This window comes from Lissotriton helveticus, chromosome 3_1 (genome assembly GCF_964261635.1).
Source record: "Lissotriton helveticus chromosome 3_1, aLisHel1.1, whole genome shotgun sequence".
NCBI classification, from domain to species: Eukaryota; Metazoa; Chordata; class Amphibia; order Caudata; family Salamandridae; genus Lissotriton; species Lissotriton helveticus.
In genome coordinates this window covers 744,216,900-744,232,318 of record NC_136061.1, presented here as the reverse complement: position 1 = coordinate 744,232,318, position 15,419 = coordinate 744,216,900, and the positions used below count along the sequence as shown (strand labels likewise).

Sequence of the window (15,419 nt, the reverse complement as noted above, 5' to 3'; positions counted from 1 at the left end):
GATTCCTTACCTTAGAATTATCCCCCCGGCGTCAAACTGGATCCTGAGAAATTTTTGGGGAGAAGTACCCCTGCACCTCGATAGGTGGCGTCGGTCGGCTCCGGGTCCGTTGTCCGTGTCGTGACCGCCTGGATGATATCGTGGTGTCCCTGCACATTGACGTCAGTTCTTTCTTTTTCTGCGCCAGCCAGTGCAGATCCAGAGAGAGTGTGCCCCTTAGTAATTTTTTTACGAAACTTTTTTTCGACTTTTGTCGACATCTTTTCAAGTCCTCGACTCCTGGTGCACGAGGGATGTTCCACCGCCAGACCAGATTCAAGCCCCGTGACTCCTGTCCCAAGCTGATGTCGGTCACCGATCCGCACCTAGTCTGTCTTTGGCGCCTGGAGTGTGACCAGGATCCGAAGTCGTGCTCCAACTGCCTGGCCATGAACCCGAAAGCTTTGCAGGAGCGGTCCCGAAAGCCTTTAGAGTGCCGGCAGTCCGCTCTGCGTCCTTCGAGGTCCCAGTGGAGAGGAAACTCTCGGGTCGTGGCGTCACCACCACTCGTCCTCGAAGTCTTCGCACTCCTCTGGTAAGTCGAAGCATAAGAAAAAGGCGAAGAAGCATTGTTGCTTTTCGCCTTCTCCCCGTCCGTCGGCCGATGCAATGCGGGACCTGGAGTGTCCTCGCTCTCCTGCTCTGTCTTCGGAGCACTTTGGGAGGGCTCCACGCTTCCCTCCCTTTCCCGGAGCCGGAGCGTCTCCTGCCCAGCTTTGTGCATTATACCAAGCGCTACATAGCATTTTTGAGCAGCCTGACTGCAGGCGAGCATACGGGCCCCACGGACTAGGCTGGGGGCCCTGGGCCTTCGATGCCGGTGGCTCCGCTCCGGAGGGCCCCATGGATCCAGGCCTGGATCCGGATCAGTGCCGGTCGACCTCACTGTACCTTCTGCCGTACTGATTCCAGTGACGTCTTCCCCGATGCCGTTGTGCCCCCCCAACCAGCATCGCCCCCAGGATTACCCCCGACTTGGACCTGGTGCCGGACCGAACGACGTCGGTACCTGCGCGGAGGGTACTTTTGTACCACTGTCCATCCCTGGCAATCCCTATTGCCCGGAGTGGCAGCCATAGGAAGGTGAGGAGGTCTGGGACGGGTCTATTGGCCCTCTAGCTGACAAGCTGGAAGAGGCGGACTGGCGAGAGGAGTTGGGTGACGCTAGTGGTCTGGATACCTCCCCAGACCTTGGCATACCTCCCCTCCCCTCCCCTCCTCCCCCCCCCCCCCCGCCCCGCCCCCACTCCCGTCATGGCAACGGAGGAGGGAGCTTCCTACACTGTGGTGTTGTGTGGGGCGGCTGAGGACTTGGGCCTCGAGCTTCCTATGGTGGCAGTCAGGACTAAACTCCACCAGGGCTCTGCTGCCTTTTAATGAAGCCCTCACCGACATACTTCTGGGCACTTTGGTCCAAACCCAGCCTAGGGGCTCCCGTGGACAGGATGATTGCCCGGTGCCATTGCCCGTCTGTGAGCGACCTACTTTTCCTCTCCCAACACCCCACCCCTGAGAGCTTGGTGGTCTAAGCCTCGTCCTCGAATGGCACATTCCCTTCTGCTCCCCCAGACAGGGAATCCAAGAAGCTAGACCACCTGGGGAAGAATATGTTTTCTTCTGCCAGCTTAGGGCTGCAGTCTGTGAACTCTGCATGCCTCTTGGGCCGTTATACCCATGCAGTGTGGGATACTGTTGCGCAAGTGCTGCCACAGTGCCCGGAGGTAGCTCAGGCATGAGACGCAGCGAAGTTCGCCATCTGGTGTGGGCTAGATACGGCTGACTTGTAGTCTGGTCTGCCCTGTTCCCATGATGCACTGGGCCAGGGACAGACTAATTTGCATACAGCCAGGTTCTGAAACTGGGATGGTGCAATGAGCTAAAAAACGGTGTTGGATCTAGCCCTGATCTCTTGACTGGGTGAGAGTATTCTGCTTAATTCAGAGACTCTGTCCCTCACCACCCCTTGTTGTAAATATTTTTGTCCACCCTAAGCGTGGAAGGGTATACTCAGACATGAGTCCCTTGCTCATTGCACCATCAGGATTCAAGCAAGCCGGGCCGAAGACGGCTGTAATGCCAGAAACCGGTCCCCGGAAGCTTGTTTCCTTCCCAGTGTAAGAATTGGCTTTTGTAGTCTGGTCTGCCCTGTTCCCATGATGCACTGGGCCAGGGGCAGACTAATTTGCATACAGCCAGGTTCTGAAACTGGGATGGTGCAATGAGCTAAAAAACGGTGTTGGATCTAGCCCTGATCTCTTGACTGGGTGAGAGTATTCTGCTTAATTCAGAGACTCTGTCCCTCACCACCCCTTGTTGTAAATATCTTCTGGGCAGAACGGTTTCCACGTTAGTAGCCCTGAGGCGCTACACCTGGTTGAGGACGTCTGATTTGCAAAGGTATGTTCAATCCACCCTTCTGGACATGCCCTTTGATGGCCGTCGCCTGTTTGGTGACAAGGCGGACTCTGCACTCGAGCGCTTCAAGGATTCTAGGGCTACAGCCAGATCCTTGGGGGTCGCGGTAACCTCTCACCCCACGCAGTCTGCCTTTTGTGGCTACAGAAGAGGTGCCCCACCACGTTCCACCCAAGCGAGCCACAGGGCCACGCAAGCTACCCAGTCTATGCGTGGCTCCAGAAGTGGGACCCAGCGAAGGGGGTCTGGGGGCCAGAAGGCGGGCCAGTCCACCCATACCCTCCCCTGCAGCTCCGAACCTTCCGAGTCCTTACTTTCAGGACCACCAGAGGCCAGTGGGTGGCAGGATTTGCCATCATCTCCCCCACTGGCAACACATCACGTCGGACCGGTGGGTTTTGCAGATTGTCCAAAGGGGTTACTCCCTCCCCTTCAAGACAACCCCTTCCTCCATGCCTTCAGCTCTCCATTGCATGTCGGAGGATCACTTGGTCCTTCTCCGCCAGGAAGTTACGGCCTCTTGGCCAAGGGAGCTATTGAAATTGTCACTGTGCCAGAAGTAGGTTGTGGTTGCTATTCCCACTATTTTCTGGTACCCAAGAAGGACAAATGAATGCATCCTATCCTAGACCTCAGGGCCCTCAAACTCTTCCTCTGTAAGGAGAAGTTCAAAATGCTTACGTTGGCTCAGGTCCCCTCTGCCCTCGATCCTGGAGACTGGATGGTAGGTTGGACTTGCAGGACGCCTGTTTCCACATCCCCATCCTGCAGCCCACAGGCATTACCTATGGTTCACTGTAGGCCACAAGCATGTTCAATTTACTGTGCTCCCCTTTGGCCTTGCCAGCACCCCTCGGGTTTTCGCGAAAGTGATGGCGGTGGTCACAGCTCATCTGTGCAGATCAGGGGGTTCCGTCCTTTCCCTATCTCGACGACTGGCTGTTGAAGGCTGTCGACTCCCACCTCCAGACTACAGCGGAACTTCTGCATTCGCTGGGGTTTACTATCAACATGCCAAAGTCACACCTGATTCCCTCTCAAAAGCTCCTTTTCATCAGAGCAGTTCTGGATACATCGCAGTTTCAAACTTATCCTCCAGGGCAGCGAGTCTGGGATATTGGGACTATGATACCGATGTTTCAGTCTCTAGCCCGGATTTCGGTGAGAATGACACAGAGGCTGCTGGGCATCATGGCCTACTGCATTCTGCTGGTGGTTCATGCCAGATGGCAGTGGGAGTTGACGTTCAAGTGGGCGCAGCATCAGGGGAATATTTTCGATGTCGTCCAGATCTCAGAGGGGACTGCAAGTCTGTTGCAGTGGTTGCTCACGAACCACGATTGGATCAATGGCAGATCCCTCTCCCTTCCCCAACCAGAGTTCACAGTGGTGACAGATGTGTCACTCCTGGGATGGGGTGGCCACATGGGAGAGGCGGTGATCAGTGGTCTTTGGTCTCGGCCGGAGTCTGGGCTCCACATCAACCTTCTGGAGCTCCAGGCGATCCGTCTTGCACTGAAGGCATTCCTTCCTTCTGTCAGAGGAAGAGTAGTGCAGGTGTTCATGGACAACCCCACCGTCATGTGGTACTGCAACAAACACGGCGGGTGGGGTCATTGACCCTATGTCAAAAGGCTCTTCGCCTTTGGACATGGCTGTAACATCAGGCATATCCCTGGTGGTTCAACACTTGGCTAGTTCGCAGAACGCCAGGGCAGATTAACTCAGCCACCGATGCATGATGGATCCACGAATGGTGTCTTCACTCAGACGTGGTGCAATGTCTCTTTTAGCAGTGGGGATAGCCTTGGTTAGATCTACTTTCGTCGCGAGTGGAATTGCGGCCTTCTGGATGCCTTTACCACTTTTACCCAGAGTGCTGAAGAAGGTCATGCGCGACCGAGCTCCGGACTGGGCACAAAGAGCATGTTACCCGAGCTCTTGAGCATGGCCATCGATCCTCCGATCCAACTGCCTCTTTGGGAAGATCTTATGTCGCAGCAGCAGGGGATGGTCCTCCATCCGAACCTGTCCAGTCTCCACCTCCTTGCTTGGAGATTGAGCGGCGACACTGTTGACAGCTTTCGACCTTTCTCCCGAAGTCTATAATGTCATCTTGGCAGCCAGGCGTCCCTCCACTAAAGCGATATACGCCTATAGATGGAACAAATTTATGGCATGGTACACAGCAAAGGCTGTGGATCCCCTTTCTGCCCCTCTTTCAGAGGTTCTCCTCTTCACTCTCTCTTTGGCCCAGCAGGACTCTGCTCTGGGCACCCTTTTGGCTATTTCGGCCTTTCTTCACCTTCATTATCATCCTTCTATTTTCAAGTCCCCTATTGTAAACCGATTTCTGAAGGGCATTACTCCTCTCTTTCCTCCTTATCCTTTCTTAATGCCCCAGTAGGACTTTAATCTTGTTCTTACTTACCTTATGGGTGCTCCCTTTAAGCCACTACATAATTGTCCTCTACCTCTTCTTACTTTAAAGACTGCTTTCCTGCTTGCCATCACATCTGCTTGCAGGGTGAGTGAGCATCAGGCTCTGTCTTCCAAACCTCCCTTTCTTGCATTTATCTGAACAAAGTTATCCTTAGTACTAGGCCCTCTTTTCTGCCCAAAGTGGTTACCTCTTTCCACGTAGGTCAGATCATCACATGACCCACCTTCTTCCCACCCCGCACCCCTCCAAGGAGGAGGAGAGAGTCTGGACCCAAAACGTGCGCTGTCCTTCTACCTTGATCGCTTTAAAGACTTCCAGGTGGACGATTAACTCTTCGTGGGTAATGTGGGTGCCAAGAAAGGTTGGGCCATGCACAAACGTACCATCTCTCGATGGGTTGTCCTATGCATCAAGATTTGCTACTCTTTGGCTAAAAAAGCACCTCCAGTAGGACTGTGTGCCCACTCTACCAGAGTGACTGCAGCCACTACCGCATTGGGACGTGGAGTTCCGCTGGTTGACATCTGCCAGGCAGCCACGTGGGCATCCCTGCACACGTTCACAAAACATTACTGACTGGACAGCCAAGTCTGGAGAGCCGACTTTTTCTGCAGTTTTCTTCTCCAGGACTTCCTGGTGTGAATTTAGTTTGCAGACCCACCACCAAGGATAGCATTGCTGAGGTATCTATTCTGAGGTAAGGCGACATCAACCAAGTGACCACGACGCCGACGACTGACTGGGAGTCGACCGACAACACCTACCAAAGTGCTGGGGTACTGCTACAAAAACATTTCTCCAGATCCAGCCTGACGCGTGGGGGTAATTCTAAGGTAAGGAATCTATAACTACATATGCATTGTTACTGAAGGTAAGTAACTTGTTCTTTAGGAGGAAGACCGGACTCTCTTGGCTTAGGGAGCCATAGAGAGGGTTCCGACTCCAGAAGTAGGCTGTGATTGCTATTCCCGCTACTTTATGGTCCGGAAAAAGGACTTTGTCCTATTTTAGAGTTCAAAATGCTCTAAACCCCGGAGACTGTATGTTGGCGTTGGTCTTGCAGGACGCCTATTTTCAAATTCCCATCCTGCCTGCCCATCGCTGCTATCTGCGGTTCACAGTAGGCCACAAGCACTTTCATTTCACAGTGCTCTCCTTTGGCCTTACCAGTACCCCTTGGTGTTCACCGAGGTGATGGCGGTGGCGGCAGCTCATCTGCGCAGATCTAGGGTGCCAGTCTTTCCCTATCTGGACAACTGGCTGTTGAAGGCAAGCTTGCCCCAGACTGTCCTCTCCCACCTTCAGACTATGGTGAATTTCCTGCTTTTGCCGGTGTTCACTATCAATGTGCCGAAGTCACACCGAACTCCCTCCCAGATGCTTCCTTTCATCTGACCTGTTCGGGGCACAGTGCAGTTTCGGGCCTATCCTCTGGAGCAGCGAGTCCGGGATATTCAGGCTATGATACTGATGTTTCAGCCTCTATCCTGGATTTCAGTGAGAATGACTGACGCTGCTGTGCCTCATAGCCTCCTGCATTCTGCTAGTGACACATGCCAGATGGCATATACGGGCTCTGCAGTGAGACTTGAAGTTCTAGTGGGCATAGCATCAAGGGAATCTCTCCGACATGGCCAGATTATGGAGGGAACTCCACAGAAACTGTAGTGGTGGATAACCGACCCTGATTGAGTCAGAGGCACATTTCTGTCCCTTCCCTAACCAGATGACACGGTAGTGACAGATGCGTCACTCCTGGCATGGGGCGGCTATTAGGGAGAAGTGGAGATCAGAGGACTCTGGTGTCTGGCAGAATTCAATCTCCATATCTTCAGGAGCTCCGAGCAATTTGCATGGCATTGAAAGCTTTTCTTCCTTCCATCAGGAAAAGCTGGTTCAGGTATTCACAGACAACACCACAGCCATATGGTACTGCAAGGAACAGATCGGAGTGGGTTCCTGGACCCATTGTCAAGAGGCCCTGCGTCTCTGGACGTGGCTGGAATAGCAGGACATTTCGCTTGTCAGCTGTTGATGCCTAGCGTATCACAAATGGCATCTCCATCCGGAGGTGGCTCAAGGTTTCCTTCAGAAGTGAGGAGAGCCTTGGTTAAATCTGTTTGCCTCAGCAGAGAACACCCAATGTCAGTAGTTTTGCGTGCTGGAGTTTCGAAGGCGGCACTCATCTCGAGTGGAGTTCAGACCTCCTGTATGCCTTTCCGCCCATACCACTCCTGTCCAGAGTGCTCAAAAAGATCAGGAGTGACAAGGTTCAAGTCATTCTTGTGGCTCCGGACTAGGCACATAGAGTTTGAGCTTCTTTAGCTGAGCATTGATCCTCAGGCTGCACTTTCGGGAGGATCTTCTGTTGCAACAGGTGGGGGGGTTCTCCACCTGAACCTGTTAACTCTACGCATCCTTGTGTGGAGATTGAGCAGTGGCAGTTGACAACATTCAACCTTCCTTCAGAAGTATGTGATGTTATTTTGGCAGCCAGGCATCCCTCTACCAAGACTGTGTATGCCTGCTGGTGGCAGAAATGTGTTTAATATTGTACAGAAAGGTCTATTGATCCTGTTTCCGCTTCCCCCTTTCAGGTCCTTCTCTCCTTTTTGACCCTTGCCCCGAAGGGCTCTGCTTTGGGCTTTCAGAAAGAGTACCTTTTGGTCTTGTCTTCCTTCTTGAGGCTCAGACGTGAGTCCTGTGCTCTCCATACCACTGGAATCAGCCAGGATAGCCTCATGAGGGCTGAACGCCCGAGACCAGTCCTAGGATGCTTGTTTCCAGTCTAGGGAGGACCTGGCTTGGCAGTTCGGGCTGGACTGTTCCCATGGGGCACAGGGTCAAGACTGATTTGCATATGACTGGGTTCAAATTGGAATGGCATGGTGAGCAAAACAATTATAGATTTAGGCCCAGATCTCTGTACTGGGGTGAATGTATGACATTGTTCTGCATTCTGTCCATCAACTGTTGTTTTTGCATTTGTCACCCCAAGTGGGACGGGTATGCTCAGCCGTGAGTCCCATGCTCTCCATGCCACTGGAATCAAGCCATCCTGGCTGATGGGGGCTGAAAGCCCGAAACCGGTCCTAGGATGCTTGTTTCCAGTCCAGGGAGGACCTGGCTTGGCAGTTCGGGCTGGACTGTCCCCATGGGGCACAGGGGCAAGACTGATTTTCATATGGCTGGGTTCAAACTGTAATGGCATGGTGAGCAAAAAACTGTGGATTTAGGCCCAGATCTCTGTACTCGGGTGATAGTATGACTTTCTTCTGCATTCTGTCCATCAACTGTTGTTGTTCCTTCTTGAGGCTGCCGAAACCAACCCTCTTTATTTAAATCCTATATTGTAAACTGATTTCTTAAGGGGCTTGTACATATATTCCCACCTGCACCATTCATCATGCCTCAGTGGGACATTAATTTGGTTCTCACCTTTCTGATGTGTGCTCCGTTTGATCGCCTGCACAACTGCTCCCTCTCGCTGCTTTCCATCAAAACTGCCTTTTTAGTGGCAGTAACTTCTGCCAGGAGGATGAGTGAATTGCAGGCTCTGTCATCCAAGCCTCTTTACCTGACTATCTTCCATAATAAGTTGGTGCTTTGCACTAGGGTCTCTTTCTTACCAAAAGTATTAACCCATTCCACATGGGGCAATGAGTCACCTTGCCCACTTTCTATGGCCCTCCGCAGCGACTTCACCGTCTGGACCCAAAAAGAGTGGTGTTCTAACTTGACCACACTACAGAGCTCCGGGTGGACGACCAACACTTTGTGGGGTACGTTGGATCAAAGCAAGCTCATGCGGTGCAGATGAGGACTATCTTGTGATTGATCGTCTTCTACATCAACATTTACTACGCTCTGGCCAAGAAACAACCTCCTGAAGGCTTTAGAGCTCGTTCCACCAGAGCCTCGGTTGCAACCACAGCATTGCAACGTAGTGTTCCAGTTCTTGACATTTGTCAGGCAGCAACGTGGGCATCACTGCACACATTCACTTGGCACTAATGCCTGGAAAGTCAAATCCGCAGGGATGGCCTTTTTGACTGCTCTGTCCTGCAGGACTACCTCGTCTAAACTTGTCCACAGTCCCTCCTCTGGGGATGGTATTACGGGTTATATATTCTAAGGTAAGGGATCTGCTTCTAGATGTCTCTATCAGATAGAAGAGTTACTTACCTTCGGTAACGTCTTATCTTGTAGCGTCATAATCTAGGCGCAGATTCCTTACAGATCCTCTCCAGCACTGCGGAAAGGTTCTCAAGGTCAGTGCTGATCCCTTTCAGGGCCCTAGTTGTTCTAAACACACTGCTGTCAGTACACTACATGGCTTTGCGCTCCTGGCGTGGAAAGTCGTGAAAAGTAATTGACCTCAGTGTTTCGAGGTGGTGCCTATGTGGACATCACTTATGGCGCAGGCGATGCCCGCAATGTCATGTTGATGAAATTAAGTAATAAATCTGTGGCTAGATTTTGTCTACCAGATTAGGCGTTACTGAAGGTAAGTAACTTGTCTGTTAAGGCTACTTTGCCCCTCAAAGTGTGCATAGGTATTCCGCTCCAAGCCTATTAAAGACCTCTAAGGTTTTGCACACGCGGCAAGCCACTTAGGATGCCACTTTATCTGCTAGTCTCCATTCTGTGGACCAGAGATGATAAATTTCCTCTAAAGCTAACAAACCAGCCGTAGGAGGGCTGGTATGTGTTAAGTCATTTGCTTTGTTGTGTTTGATGTTATTTACCTTATATTTTCTGCAGGTATTCGCTGCCACATATGACCTTTGATTATTAGGAATTTCTAATGTGTGCAGCACTCCTCAGTCATTGTTCAAGGGGCGCACAATTGTGTGCAATTCTACTCCCATCTTCGTTATGTTTAATGTCTGGAGTGACCGTAAAGCAAAATGAGTTTTCTTTAACCTCAGTCAGCCAATATGCAACTCGCTGTTTTGTCAATGACGCTCATTGGTGATTGTTGTTCATGGTTTCCCCAGTTGCTCTAGTTTCCTTGCTTATAGCTGTAGATAGAGGTTTCTTTCAGTGCTTCTTATGCTACATGCACTGATTTGTCTGTGATACAAAGAGGTTTTAATTGGTGGTGTTGAGTCAGGCAGTCCAGGCCGTTGCTCCAATGAAGAGCTATTCTTTGTAGACCTCATCAGTTTCTCCTTTGAGGCTTCTGAAGTTTAAGGCTCAGGTGTGGTCGTGCTAACAGATGTACCTTTCACTGGGACAGAGTTCAGAGCTACCCTAACATAACCCATGACACCAAATCTCGAAGTGCCTTTTCCTCCACTATGTCAAGCATCACTTTACTGTCAGCCACTGCATATTTCTAGTGCAGCAATCCCTTGGGGTGGGAAGCAATGTGTCCAAACATATCTGCCAACTGTGCAGGCATACTAACACTTATCTTTCCCTGCTGACTATGGTTCCTTTCCTGGACACATCAGTACAAATAAGCTGTGCCCTTTAATCTCAGTGACTGCCTACATGAAAGCTATTCTGACTCTGGGTTTCATATGTCCCTTTATGACTCTGGGGCTTTACTGTCCCATCCAGTAGCTTCACTGAGTGGTTAGGGTCTGAATCTTTCAGGCTTGTTTATTCAGGTCTGTAGTGAAGTTCCATATGTGACTTCAACCCATCCTCCCTACATCTTTGCTTCTGTTTTTGTGATGCTTCCAGTCTTTGTTGGTGTTAAAGGTCATCTAGTCTCACCTATATGTCACATACGTGTGCCACCAGATCGGACATGCCACAGTTTGATATGACCCCACATTGCCATTCTGTCGCAGAGTGTTGATGGATGGCAGTGTTCCAGTTCCTTTGCCTCTCCATTTCGGTGACTTCGTTTGCCTGCTTCGCATCCCTGAACTATTGTGTTGATGCTCCTTCAGCAGCATAGTACTGTTCATCTTTGTAGCCACTTGGATTGAGGTACATGTACAACAAAGGTTCAGTGTGGATCAGTTAAAACTAGAATTAGAACAATGAATGTTGTTTATTACAGACTTCTAAACCGCTTCGATCAAGTGATTACTGCACTCTTCAGCTAATCAAGCCATTTTTCCATTCAGTTTTGCCTCTTAGTTTGGCTAATTCTGGTTCCCACTATCTTTTCTTATTTCAGATACTCTGCTTTTGTCCATTTGCAATGTTGGTCCTGATGATGTCCCACCTAATACTATTGGTCGAAACACTGTGATTGCGACACTTAGAAATAATGGTTTTAATATTGTTTGTCATTGAACTACTAGTATTCAAGCAACTGTACCTACTAAAGAAATCCGTTAAATGTGCCATTGTCATTTGATCTATTATACACATTATTACACTGTCAGTTTTTCACTCACTGGGGTATTATCACCTGAGGACTTTGCTAATTTTTGGAAGCTGCAAATATAATCACATATGATAACCTATTAGTGGGTCTGGCATCTCTGTTCTAGTCATTGAATGGTCACTGATTGATACCTGCTCTTGATTGTAATTCTTTCTGTGATTGCTCTAATTGTAACTGTTCCGTACTGAACCTTTATTGTACATATACCTTGGTTCCAGGTGGTATTTGGGCTGCCCTGTTGTAGTTCACACTTGGGCCTTTAATTACAATGATCCATTGCTAGTGGTTAGACTTATTTTAAGCGTTCCTTCTATCATCATTTCCGTGTTTGACAGCTTTTAGTGATTTACATCCCACTTACAAGGTCTCAAAATGGACAGGGGTGCGACTGGGATATATTCGGAATACAGATTTGTCCATAATCCCTGGTTGAGAAAAATGCACAAATTATTTACCAAGTAACTAATGCTGAAAGCGATGACTGAGGTAGCGGCCAAATTGTATTGAGAAAGGTATGGTGCAGATGGACAGTATCTTCCATCATTTGCATTGTAAATTAGAATGCGCTATGAGAAAAAAACTGTGAAATATGGAACACGGCATGCCTCGCTGAAAAGTTGTGAAACTTCTAGGTTTGAATCTCTGATTGTTATTGTTGGATTTGACCCCATACAAAGAAATTCGTCGTTTTTAGCAGAAAACAATGTGCAACACCTCCCATTGTATGAAATTAGATAGCAGGTGCCTCAATCTGTAATGCAAAAATAGTACAGTAACTACAGCCTGCAAAACATTTGAAAGCTTGAACATTTATGATAATTAATTTTTCTCGCTGATTTGACCATCGTCTTTCTTAATTGTAGTTGGGAAAGGTCGTTTGTGTAGCATCTATACTCACTTCATTTGATACTTTGAAGGAACGGAAAGTGCTGTTGTATGTATGCATGTATGTATGTATGTATGTACAAATGTTTGTAAATGTAAAGTTCAAAATCTTCTTGGGAATCAAAAGAGCCTTGAATGTTATTGATTAAACACACCTGGGTATGCTTTTAATTAAGTATTCTTCTAATTTGCACTGTGAAACCCATTCTTATTTAATATAAAGATGTATTCTATTTCAGGATGATTTGGGTATGACCGACAGTAGTGGCCTTGGCGACAGTTCTCAAGACCGGTTTATAGGACCTCTTACAAGAGAAGGTTCGGTTGGTTGTGTCAGTGATTATGCAAGCCCAAACTATTCCTATTCCTCCATCCTGAGTAAATCTGACACAGGTATATCATAATAATATTTATTTTTTTACTTATTTATTTTGGCACCTTAGCATCTAATTTTGCTTGGCAGTCTGCATACAATTAAGACTTACATTTTATAGACCAATATATGTGTATTTGCTTATTTGTTTGTATTGTATTTCTTCTGTTATTTACCTTTTTCTCATGCCTGTGTGCTGTATATACCTAATGTGCCGAGGTCCATTTTCTTAGTCACTTGTTGGATGTCTGTATCTTCTCCAAAATTGAGAAGCCAGTGGGGTGGTATCCAGTATGGTCCTGTTTAACTCTTTTGCTGCTATGCATCCTGCCCCCACCCCCAGTGATGAGCCTTTTTTGTCTATTTGGGATTGTTTGTGCGTATTCCTCCATAACTTTTTTCTACATAAGTTACCTATGGCAAATTTGTGTCCCTTTTTCCTTTCCTTTCCAGCATCCTGGGCATTCTAAAGGTACCCAGGGTATGTGGATTCCCCTGGATGTGACTGAGAAAATAGGCAGAGAAGTTTTTTTTGGGAGGGGAAGTGCTCTGCAAAAAAGTATTTTTTGCCTAAAAATGGCATGAATAAAAGGTTTGCTGTGCTCGAGTCATAATTTTATGGCTTTCAGGAACATGCAGAAGTTAATCTAAAAACTTTTTTTTTTGTGGTTTTGTTTTTTACCACCACAGTTTTGGCATCTTTTGAAAAATCTAACCCATTTTACATAATTTTAGTGCTTTTAACCTACTCTCCGTTTGTGGTGGAAACCGCTATGACCCCTATGGTTGATCCTGGAAAGCTATAGATTTCTGAAAAGACACAATTCCGGATTCAGCAAGGGGTCATTTGTGTGGATGCCTCAAAATGTTCCCAAGGAAACTGTAGAAACAAAAAAAAATATTGAAAATTAGTAGGAAAAGCGTCCATTAGTGACAACGTTTTAATTTGTAACTTCTCGTCACGTTGGTCGATTTTACAAAAGCAATATACCATTTTAATCTGCTAGACCCTTCTGGTTCTGGGGATATACAGGGATTGTGGGTTTTCCAAGTACTTGAGGTACCCAGCGTCAACAACGGAGCTTCACCTTTCAATAGTTTTTCATTGTGCACCGGGTACAGTGCAATTCATATGGTAAATTATAAATAGAGAAAAATAGCTATCAAGGAAACCTATGCATTTCCGAAATGGGCCTGAGATAGGAAGTTTAGAAGCAGTGGTTATTTGCACTTCTCTGAATTTATGGGTACCCATGCTAGCATTTGAATTAAAAGGGCATTTCTCCAAATGTCTTCTATCTTGCACACTGGCTTACGCTTGGAAGGCACAAATGCTGAGAAATACAATTGATATTAATACTTGTCCTACTATGTTGCGTTCCCCGAAGTCTCCCGAGAACCATTATACCCCACTTGTGTGGGTAGGACTAGTGCCCACAATAACATAGGGCTCAAAGTGCAACATGGACACATTACTTTTTTCCACTGAACACTGGCCCTTTTTTTGCAATTTGCCTAGCTGTGAAGACCTAGCCTAGCTTGCAGCTACGGAAACATAGCAAACCTACACATTTTTAGGTTGAGCCTAGCGTTGCAGCGCATCCACCGCTCGCTCCGCGAGGCATGCTGTAGTAGGGTTATATGTGGAAGTGCTGTGGAAGCCCCGCCCATATTTTTCATTGGCTGGTGTCATTGTCCTTGGTAAACTCTGGCTTCCGATTCAATATGAGGCTTCTTAGCCCCTCCTTGTTACTGCCCTGTCTCCTTTTGTGACCGCCCATCAGGACTGGATCGTTTACTTGTGGTGTTACACGGTAAGTCGGTAAGCACAATTTTTTTGGGTATTTGCAGCTCTGTCCTCTTTCACTTTAGGGGCCGCGCTTGTTTATAGAATTAATTTGCCACGCAGGCCGAGAGGGAGCTTTTCTAGTCAGTAATGTAACAAGCATTTGTACCATCAGTAACCGTACCACCACCACCAGTACAGTACAACCAACCATATCACCTGTACTACCAGTACCAGCAGTACCACCACCACTAGCAGTATCACCACCAGTACCACCACCAGTACCACCACCAGTACCACTACCAGTACCACTACCAGCAGTGCCACCACCACCACCACCACCAGTATCAGCAGTAGTACCACCAGTACCAGTAGTACTACCGCTACCACCACCACTACCAGTACCACCACTACCAGTACCACCACTACCAGTACCACCACCACCACCAGTACCATCACCAGCAGTACCAACAGTATCACCACCAGAACCAGTACCACCTCCAGTACCACCATCACAACCCCACCAGTACCACTCCCACCAGTACCACCACTACTACTACCACCACCACCACCAGTACCAGTAGTACTACCACCACCAGTCCCACCACCACCAGTACTACCAGTCCCACCACCATTACCACCACCAGTACTACCACCAGTACCACCACTACCACCACCACCAGTACCACTACCAGCAGTACCACCATCAGTACCACCAGTACCACTACCACTACCACCAGTACCACTACCAGTACCACACCCAGTACCAGCACCACCAGTAGCACTACCACTACCACCACCACCACCACCACCACTACCACTACAACTACCACCAACACCAGCACCACCAACACCAGCACCACTAACACCAGCACCACTAACACCAGCACCACTAACACCAGCACCACTAACACCAGCACCACTAACACCAGCACCACTAACACCAGCACCACTAACACCAGCACCACTAACACCAGCACCACTAACACCAGCACCACTAACACCAGCACCACTAACACCAGCACCACAAGTACCAGCACCACCAGTACCAGCACCACCAGTACCAGCACCACCAGTACTAGTACCCCCACCAGTAGCAGCACCACCACCACCACCACCAGTGCCA

The 15,419-nt window shown here is 48.6% G+C and overlaps 1 protein-coding gene across 4 annotated transcripts in view; it reads left to right on the top strand.

Annotated features, from left to right (window-relative positions):
• Positions 1-15,419, top strand: part of USP47 (ubiquitin specific peptidase 47) — a 1,403,284-nt gene that overhangs the window by 150,858 nt on the left and 1,237,007 nt on the right. For all 4 annotated transcript variants that reach the window (XM_078680933.1, XM_078680934.1, XM_078680932.1 and 1 more), the window contains one exon: positions 12,374-12,527. In XM_078680933.1, the coding sequence (XP_078537059.1) occupies positions 12,374-12,527 (154 nt within the window). The remainder of the gene's footprint in view (positions 1-12,373; positions 12,528-15,419) is intronic.